Source organism: Corvus brachyrhynchos, unplaced genomic scaffold, assembly GCF_000691975.1.
Source record: "Corvus brachyrhynchos isolate BGI_N302 unplaced genomic scaffold, ASM69197v1 scaffold90, whole genome shotgun sequence".
In the NCBI taxonomy this organism is placed as follows: domain Eukaryota; kingdom Metazoa; phylum Chordata; class Aves; order Passeriformes; family Corvidae; genus Corvus; species Corvus brachyrhynchos.
Genome location: NW_008236932.1, coordinates 4,249,478 through 4,259,747, shown reverse-complemented (window position 1 = coordinate 4,259,747; position 10,270 = coordinate 4,249,478). Strand labels below are relative to the sequence as shown.

Below are 10,270 nucleotides of genomic sequence, written 5' to 3'. Positions count from 1 at the left end.
CAGGCATTTTCAGAAAATCAGCTCACAGCTGCCAGCTGAAATAACTTTGGCCACCATAACTTTGCTTATGGGAATGAGAATGCACTACTGCATTTATGCCAGTTGTAACCTCCAGACCTCCATTCAGGAGCTGAAGATAGGATGGAGTTTTGCCAGCATTAGTATTTCTTTGCCGTCCTAGTTTCTTTTGACTATGACTGTGAGCAAGCCAAAGAACTGAAGGCAAAATCTGGCCAACGGAGACAAATTTTAATGAAAGCTCCAGCTCCTTCTCAGCACTGACCATGGCTACAAAGTTAGTCCAGGTCCACTAGAGGGATTTTCTGAAGTTTTGCCCAAAATCATGCCTCCTCTTTTTCCAGAACAACCACCAGAAGGACGGACCAGGTCTGAGTGGTTTCCGTTTTTCCTAGTAGAGGGCAAATGTGCACACAAACCTAACATTTTATTAAAACAAAAAAACCCCCAACCACAACAACAAAAATAAATAATAATAATAATAAAATATAAATAAAAATAAAAATCAGTAGGAAAAAGCTGGTCTGAGACATCAGCCTGTAAGCTGTGTACTGGAGTTACTCCCACTGCAGAATGCCTGAATCAAGAAAAGACACTCCAAACTGAACAATGGAGAAGCAAAACTGGGAGTGGGTATCAGTGCATCATTCATCATAAATTTCAAACTAAAACTGCCACTATGTTTTTAAATAAGGTCTGTGGAATTTGGCCTGCAAAAAAGTATGCTGGCTGAAAAGAAAATGGATTTTATGTAACTTAGAACAGTTTGAAGCCAGCAGCTTCTTTGCTGGAAATCACAGTGTTGTGAGGGTCTCTGGTGATGGCTTGCAAAATTCAGGACTCTTAAACTTTGAAGATTCCTGCTTTGGATCAGTCAGCTTGTATTTGTCTTAAAAGATGGCAATAGGGTTTCTTCCATTTATCCCTGGTCTGCACACCTACCCCAAAGTTTGTCTACTTCTACAAATGCTGCTCGCTCTTTAAGCAAAACTGTATCCAGATTCATATCAGAGGTACGAGGGCATTGAATGTGGACCTGGATTTCGCAGGAAAGCAAGCAGTGATGTCTGGCTCAGTATTAAAACCAAATGGTACAGAATATAAACTAAAGATCCCTTTGAATAGTTATTCCAGAATTATTCTTCTAATCTACTGAAAAGAGTGTTTGACCTAAAACAATCCTTGTTTTTACAAGGCTGTGACCGTTTTAGAACCGCTAGAGGAAACAGTGGCATAATTATAGCACACAACTGGAATGACTGAGTGGGGAATTGGGACTCCTCAATGGAGCATTGAATTCATGACCCAGGAAGCTGCTTGACTAAAAATAGCCAACGATCTCCATTTTAAAATATATTTGGCTGGTATCAGGGCTGACTCTAGACCCAGAATGAGTCCAGTACCCCCAGGCTCTCCACAGCAGGTCAAAAATGCTATCTCAACGCTTCATAATGCCCTGCACCAGCTCAGTGGGTGCACACAGGGCCAGGCTTGGTGCTCAGGGTGTCCTAAGGCAGCCAGAGCTGTAACTGCAGATGGCAGGAAGATCATGGAGCAGATGCTTCACTTAAGCCTAGGCTTCTCCAGCTTGTGAACTATGTCCTAATGTAAGGCCACACCAGTGGAAAAAGCAGTGTTACATAAAATGTCTCATCGGGCAGAGGTGATTCAAATACCAGCTGTAGTAGAAGAGGAAGAACTTGGAGAGCAGAAGTAGGTGTGAGGGAAAGACAAAAGATATGTAGGGCTGTAAGAACTATTCCTCATCTTTCTGCAGAAAATTTCTTTCTGGATGGTGTGGTTGCAGCTCGAGGTCTCACTAAGAATTGCAGAGGATTCTTTCCTTGCAGATTTCATTTTCTTTTTGAGGATTTTGAAACAACAAATAAAAAAAAATTGAGAGAGCTGCCACTGTTAGGTGTAAGGATAATTTTTCTATCAATTCTAGAGATGGAGACTAACCTATGCTCAGTTTCCCTCCATCAGATTTAACAACTCCAGTACACAGCTAGCAGATTTAATAATTGATCTCTTACTGATAACAATAAAAAGCAATATATATATATGCTTTAGCCCAAAACATATTTATCACAACCACTGAAGTAGTGGTGTTTTTTGAGCAGTCAGAAAGCTGACTACTATATAGTACAAGCTAATTTTTGTTGAACAGTAGTAGCAAAACTGATGTGGAAGCGAAACAATTTTTCTGAGGTTCAATGTTTTACTGATTCTTCCCATCTGAATCTGGAAGAACTAAAAGAAAAAAACAAAAGAGACAATGCAAAGGTCTGGGTGTCTAAAATCTGTGAGTACCATGCAGTAAAGTTGCTGCACGAAACACATTCATGGAGCCCAGTGTGCACAAAGAGATGGAAGCACAAATGCAGGGAACAGGCTGCCTGCTCCTGCAGATGTGAGTGTTCCTGCTCAGGAATGATAAACTAAATGCTTTAAATAAAACTGGAACTACCGAGAAAACATCTATTTCTCCAGCATGAAGGTACTTTCCTTACCGTACCTACTTAATGCTGTTTACTAAATACCCAGACTGCTAGTAAACACAGTAAGGAGCTGGGTATCTCAGATTAAAATGTGTTTACTTGAAACAAGACAGTGGCAGTATTAAATTGCTGCTTGTCAGTATTAAAACATAAACTATGTGCCCTATGCCATCAAATCTAGTGTGTTCCATCTTCTGTTTTGTAACACAAAATTTTTCAGAAGTAGCCTTTAATGTTGCATAAATGTCACCTTCGTGCAGTTATCTCCTACAGTATGATTGGTATTAAGGAAACTCAAGCTAATGTCCTGTACACTTGAATATATGTTTAGCTGTAAGGCCAAAAGCAGAAGACTTTGAGGATAAAAACATCCATATAGGGGCACACACACAGGTCTCTTTAAACAGCAGAGGGATGTACTTTTAGTACAGGCTGCAGGAATTTGGGAATGATGTCTGAGTGATGCAAGACATTACCCTAATGAAGCAGGATGCAGTTGCTGCAGTAGCTGAACGTAAGCAGTTACAGTGCCTTGCTGGGGGGCTGTTTGCTGCTTCCCAAGCCACTGCAAGCACAGCTGGGGCAGGTACAGCGCTGCCAACGATGATTAAAACTGAGCCACCTGCCTGCACCAGAGCGCATGCTGGAAGGCTCTGGTAATGAGGAGACATGGGTCAGCTGGGGGGTCAGTAGAGAGTAGGGGCATATCGTGCCTTGAGCCTTGCTGTTCCTTCTGAAACAACCTGCCTGGTTTCAGCTGAAGATTTCCAGTGAGAATCACATGGTTTCTTTAGTCTGAGGCTGGATACTGGGAAATAGCCAGAGGACATACTTTCACTTGCATAAGGAATTGCTGGGTCCTATAGACTTTTTTATTTCTAACCCCCTTCCAATTCACACATCCTTTTCCAGCTCCTTACTCTTTGTATCATTACCATTGCACAAGGTGGACACAAAACTCCTCCCAGCAGAAGACAATGGCCTGGCCATGTAAACACTGAACTGCCTCTCATGCAACATCAAACACTCTGATCTCTACTTGCTGTTCATAAATCTTGACTTAGATTATTGTGCTGATATTATGGAGGAGAAAAGGCACAACCTGTGTTTAAAACCAGGACTCTGAAAGCACACTGCTCTTATACTGATTTAACTATCTATAAATACACAAAGATCAATCACTGGCTTATATCAGTGCGATAAAACCCGCTCTAAATTATTTAATAAATAGGAAATGGCATAGACTTGACTTTGCTTTACTCTCCAGGTCAGAAAATATTCATGTACTTGTCTTGAGGTAGCTGATGCGGTCAAATATATTATGAAATAGGAAAAAAATTGAAGGTTCAGGTTTATAAAAAAGTGCTGATATTGGACAAATGAATATCAGTCATTACCACAATCTGCAGAGGAAATTACAGGCATTCAAAATATACACATTACTGAGCACCTTGTTCTTAACAAACATTGCTAAACTACCTGCTCTTAAAATTACTGCCTTTGGCCAAGTCCAGCTTTGTGGGGATAAGGACTGTGCAAGTTACTACTCTGCTAAAATATCAAATGTTACTGTAAATACCCTTTATTTGGCAGATTTGGGTTTATTCTACTCTGAGACAAACACTGATGCTAAGTCGTGGGACTGTGATCAGTCATCACATCACAACAGACAGGGACAAGGAAAGGTTCACAAAATGAAGGAGAGTGAGGCTGTGCACTTGGATCTGACTCTTTCACAGATGAAAGGCTGGTGTGCAGGTTTCTTTACAAAATACTAGAGATTTTGATAGTATTAAATACATTGTAATCAGAGACAAAGGAAAGCCACAGCAGTTTCACTCAGCATCTGAGGATGCTTGGATCCCAGGTTTAGCTTTGCCAGCTAAATGCCAAGAGGGATTAAGGAGAAGTTCTCATTTCTCACCTCAGGAATGCTCCAGTCCCGGGCAACAGCTCCCATCCCTTTAATTACAACCCCTCCCATGGCAGAAATTGTAACTAGAATCCAAGGGTTAGAAAAACAGCCACACAAGTATTTGTTTACGAGAGATATAAGGGAATATCACACACACACACATTTTTGATTTGAAATGGCACTGGCACACACTATGAAAATGCCAACTGCAGCAACATGCACTTGGAATGACCATGCAAGAGGAAGTAAAAATAAACAAGCACTTGAAAAGTACCTCAGAAATAACCTTGCTAGACAGTAATTTACAGGTGTACTGGTAGAAAGGGAAAAGACCAGCATTAGTACATTGAACAAGCATGTTATAACTAGGAAACAAGAACAAATTACAGAAATTCCAAGAACTGGCACATTCCAAAGTATAAGACTTCAAGCAACTCAGTGTCATATAAAAAAGAAAGGTAAGTCAATTTGGTGTTATTTTAATGACGTTGCTTGGCCAGTCTCAGTCTTGTTTACCATCAGTGCTTGACCCATTTCCTTGCTGCAGCTTTTTCTCTTTTACTCGTCTGCTGAAACCTGTACTGTAGCACATCCTCTGGAAGAAACTGCCCCCTTTCCTGAGCAGTGACGCACTTCCAAGACGCACTTGATTTGCCCTCTCTTTCTGAAAGGCACAGCCCACAAGCCTTGAGCAGAGAGGCCACATTGTAGCCACTGAAGCCAGACAGAAAACAGAAGGTGGTGATGCCTGAAGGAGAGACTACAGAGGGTAAATGTCCTACTGAAACCACCCTCCTGTCTTTTGTTGTGGCTTATGCAGGGAGAAAGTGGATCTTTATAGTTCAGTGCTGCTGGTGTCCTCAGCACAAGAGGGAGCTCCCATGGACACGAAACTTTTCCACAAATCTCTCCATTCAGGACACCAAGGCTGCTGTGCCAGGCACCCCGACTGCTCCCAGTACTTGAGGATGTCTCCAGTTCCCCTCACTCACAAAGAGCAATGCTGAGCCACTTTCAGCTCTCAGGATGTAATGCTCCAAGTAGCAGCTGCCTGTCTGATTGTCAGTTATGCTCCCTCTTCCACTGTATTTAATGTATTTTTTAAAATAGTGCAGTGATTTTCTCTTTTGTTTCTTTAGTTACAGAAATCCTTTTTCCTGAGAACACTGTTCAAATGCTCTCTGCTGAGAAATCAAAGCTATTTGTTTTTTAAATAATAATTTCTTAGCCTGGACTGCAAAATATTCACTCAAACTGACAGTGGTACAAGTGCAGCACTTCTTAGTAAATTATCTTTCCCTTGTCAATGGCAGGAGTTGTTTACCAAAGGAGAGCGGAAAAAGCCAGAGAAGAGAAACAAAACACTCCTGCTGATCTGAGGAAATTCTCCCTGGGCTCTGCAGGACACAGACCTCTAATAGGATTTTGGGTGGGCAGCAGCAAGAATGTAAATCTTGTTTGGTTTTATGCTTACAGAAGAGGAGAATGACAACAAACCTCAACACTGGGAGTTTGGTGTGCACTGGGACTTCGCAAATTCACTGAAGCCTTGGAAATTCATGCCAGAAGAGGATCTATCCAACAGGTTGTCTGAGTGCCACCAATGCTCTGGCAGTGCATCTTTGGGCAGACAGTGCCTGGGCAGCTTTAGCAGCAGCAGAGAGCTGATATAGCACCCAAAGCACACCTCCTTTGGTCAGACACTGCCCAGACCAGCACTCTGGTCAGGACATCAGGGCTCACTTCAAACTGTAGCAGAGACCGGGCAACTGTGGCCAGTCTGCTTTCTAGGGAGCACATGTGCAGCTCTGCAAGCACTTGAGGAACTGTGCTCAGGCGAATGAGCAGGATCTAAGATTTCAGCCACAAGCCACCACTTCACAGGCTGGGCAAGTCACATTCACTCATCACAGGGGTAGAGGAAGAGTGCAGAATGAGAAAAAGCTGAGAGTCACCCCATTAGCAGAGCAACTTCTCTGAAGCTTCCGGCCAGCAGGCTGATGGCCTCAGTGTGGGACTCACGAGGACCAGTGCTGGTTTGCACAGTGGGAGTTTTATAACCGACTTTTTTGTGTTCCTCTCAGCTTCTGCAAAAATCATGAGAGTTGTGCTATGTGCGCTGCAAGCCTCTGAGCACCTTCACGGAGAGATGCTCTGGGGAGATGCCAGGAAACAGCACTCACCAGAGCAGGTGGGGCACCCTGTTTCAGTAGGAGCTTTGGGGAGGGAGAGGAAACCAGACAGTAGCTCCTTCCTAAGATGTGGCCCCAAGAGGCCACTGCCAGAACAAGACATGCTCCTGTTCACAAGCTGGCTTCCTATGTGGCTGTAGGAGTGTGATGGACAATGGAACCTTGTTTATCAATGGTCTCAGTAGAATAAGGGACCAGAAGGTTTCTGGTGTGCAGGAATCTGTCTGCATTTTAGTTAGCCAACAAAAGTGCAACAGGACCCCTCCACAGTGCATTCCCTCTGATTTTAAGTATCTTTTGTTACTGTGCAATATTCACAAGTAATGATTAAAAGATGCCAGATTAGTGCAGTATTCGTGTTACAAACCTTCACTTCTACACGCCTATTGAGAACATGCCTTTAATGAATGTTACTAGAAAGCAGTTTGTTGGAGAATCCTTGGCAATAGGGTCATTGTTCAGACATCTCTGGGAAGTGTCTAGAGGACTTTGGCTGCTTCAGCAAACACTGTGTCCACTTAAAGAGTTTGACATTGAACTTGTATCTTACTATCTTCTGCACTCATTGCACAGTAATAATGACTCTGAATAAGAAACAGCTCATGCTCTGTTAGGAAAAAGGGATTTTCCTGAATTTTGATTCCAGCTACAAAACTCATAGCTCTTCTTATTAGTGTCTTTAGTAAAGAACACCTTAATTCAATTAAACTCTACTACTGCTTGTGTGGAAGAACGACAACAAATCCAGCAGGACACAACAAGCTGGCTGTTGAAGGATCGAAGTTGACTTCTGAGACACTCCCAGCCCAGTTCCACAACGGGCGGTTTCTGGGGAAGTTATCAACTTACACTGAAGACTAAGCACACTTGGATGGGACTTTGGCAGGTCTAAAAACACAGGTGCAAATATATGCTTGATCCACAAATTTCAAAGCATCACTAAAATAACCCATTGGAGGGTCTTGGGTGATGTGTGAACTAACAGAATCTGCCAATTACAGGGCAGCTACCCACTGCTCTCATTATTAGTTAACATAATTAACTAAAATGAAATGTAATACGAGTTGCCTTTAATATTTGCAGTGACACATTCTTGCTCTTCACTGGCCCGCATCCTTCCATTTTGAACACCTGCCCTTTACAATGTGTTAAAATCCTTACACACTTGTAAGGTGATCTGAGCAGATTCCAGTAAAATAATATTTCTCGTTGTCTGTTGGTTCTTGAGAGTTGCGGTCTCTACCACAGAGCAAAAAGGGAGAAGGAGAATTGCACTTACACTGCTGTCATCCATCCTTTCTCGTCTCTTGGTTTTGTGTGTTTCATAATCCTCCATGAGGGTCTGCATCAGGTTCTTGGGTCGCTGAGCTCCTGCAGACTCCTCGGATGGAGGGTCCGACTGTGAGGCAGGGCCTTCCGTGGTGGGGGATGGAGGAGGCTTGATCTTCTCTATCTTCCCTGCAATGACATGAAAAAGAATGACCCTTCCTTAGCTGAGGACTCACAAATTGTTTACCAAAGATGACAGCTGGAGAAGCATTTTCAACAGGTTTTGAAAGAAGAAACAGTTTGGAATGAAGTCCATGAAAGAATCTGGTAGATCAAGATGGTCATGGACTTTAAAAAAACCTCTCCCTCTACCTGTAACCCACTACACCAAAACACTACAAAATCTTTTTATAAAACCACCACTGTTTACAAAAGTACCTGCTTGAAATATCCGCGTTTCCTTCTACAGGATAGATTTCTGCGATTTGGAAATTTTTTTAAAATTCTGGAAAACTGCAACATGATATTTTTCTGGCTCAGCCAATACAACACACAGGGACCATGCAAGAAACATCCAAAGAAAGTGTCTTGTTAAACACAGCAACCTTCTCTTTTTCCAATGCTTTATATCTGCCTTGTAAGCAAGAAAGGCAGTGATCCCCAGTGCTGCTCTTCCCTGTGGCAGTTTCCTGCAGGTTGCACAGAGTGCTCCTGGAGGGAGACCTGTGGCAGAGAAGGATCTGTCCTATAAGCTCTTGTTTCAGACAGGGCCCTTGAGTTTCCTCCTGGCTGAAGGAAAGCCAGAGGGAAGTAATTTTTCTCTCTGGCTGAGCCCATCGCACCCCATGGAAGGATACTATTTTGAGCACAGTGAACCCAAAGGTGGGTAAAAGGCACACCGGAACAAGAGACCACTGCTACGAGCTGCAGCAGAGCTCATGGGTGGACAACCCATGCTTCTTTGGGAAGGACAGCCTGCCTTTCTCATCACCAGGCACTGACCTGGGGTGAACCACCCACCTTGTCCTGGTGGGAAGAATGAGAACAACAGGGGCACTTTGTGGGAATGATCTGTGGGGGCTCTCAGCTGTGACAGGAGAAAGCAATGCCGAACCAAAACCAGATTTCCTTTTCCATGGGACCATCATCAACTCTTTGAAATAAGACACTTCAATGAATGTAAAAAAATACCATAAAAAGAGAAAAATAACCACTGCAAAGCCCTTAAAAATAAGTGAAATAATCAGAAGGATCATGCTGTTTTTCAGGAAACTTTTTTGAAACAAATTAAAACAAATTAAAACCCTAGCTGGTCCTTCAAAAAGCACCGTGACAGTTGCAGCCACTAGAGAGCAGCCTTGGAGTCTCCTGTAAGTATCAAAAGGATTTATCAAAAGGAGTGAGCCAACACTGAGCCAATACTGCAGAAGTGTTTTTACAAGAAATCCCCTTGCTGGGCTTGTTTCATTTCTCATCAGTGTTGAAAAACCCAGCATGGTTAAGTTTCTCGTTACAGGCTTAATTTAAGCTGGGCAGTGCAGTGATGAGGCTGTGAATCCATCCTCTTTAAATCAACCCTACCAGAGACTGGAGGGGGGAGTTTCTATGGGCCCAGAGTTTTCTCTGGGTTGCATCAGGACTTGCTCTGCAGACAAACAGGAGTTATGCTGCCAAAGCAGAGGCCAACAGCAGGTCCTGAGCTGCCCAGCTGCACCCATGTGTGACAGCTTAGACTGCTCAGCAGGAGAGACTTGAAACTACTCTCATTCTGCCAATTAGGCCCAGTGGGTAAAAAAGTGTGGTGAAAATGAAAGGCCTGACTAAGGGTCAGATATCTTGTTGTATTACTTCATTCTTACACTAGTAATTGCCTTGGATGGATGTAAGCAATGGAGGAGGAATGAGGCTTCTCAGATGTCTGCCCAACTTGTACCTCCTCCAGGGACACTGACACATCACAGGATGCTCAGACCTATGAACAAGCCTAATGGCTGAGAGATCCTTCCACTCCCCTTCCCCTAGAAAACAATGCAAATTGTAGGTTTTGGGGACTTCCATTTTAGGAAGGGGTATCTTCAAGCAGCTCCATTTGTTCTTCAGGGAAGGCCCATCAATTTTCATATTCGCAGAACCAAAAAACCATTCATGCTGGGAAAGACCTTCAAAATAATTGACTGCAAGCTTTGTATTGCATGTATATACATATTTTATATGTATACAATATATATACACATATTATACATATGTGTATTTATATAAAGGCTATAGCATCCCAAATCTACATGTACACATCTACTTTTTACTTAGAGATGCTGCTGAAATTTTTTAAGGCACCTGCATAGCAGAGAAAACTTTTCAAAATATAATATTTCAGC

General features: G+C 42.7%; 1 protein-coding gene across 7 annotated transcripts in view; it reads right to left on the bottom strand.

Moving 5' to 3' along the window:
• Positions 1-10,270, bottom strand: part of LOC103611613 (A-kinase anchor protein 2) — a 158,727-nt gene that overhangs the window by 3,445 nt on the left and 145,012 nt on the right. For 6 of the 7 annotated variants that reach the window (XM_017728323.1, XM_017728325.1, XM_017728326.1 and 3 more), the window contains 2 exons: positions 7,906-8,084; positions 4,709-4,747 (listed from right to left, as the gene is read on the bottom strand). In XM_017728323.1, the coding sequence (XP_017583812.1) occupies positions 4,709-4,747; positions 7,906-8,084 (218 nt within the window). The remainder of the gene's footprint in view (positions 1-4,708; positions 4,748-7,905; positions 8,085-10,270) is intronic. The other variant, XM_017728322.1, reaches the window with a different exon arrangement.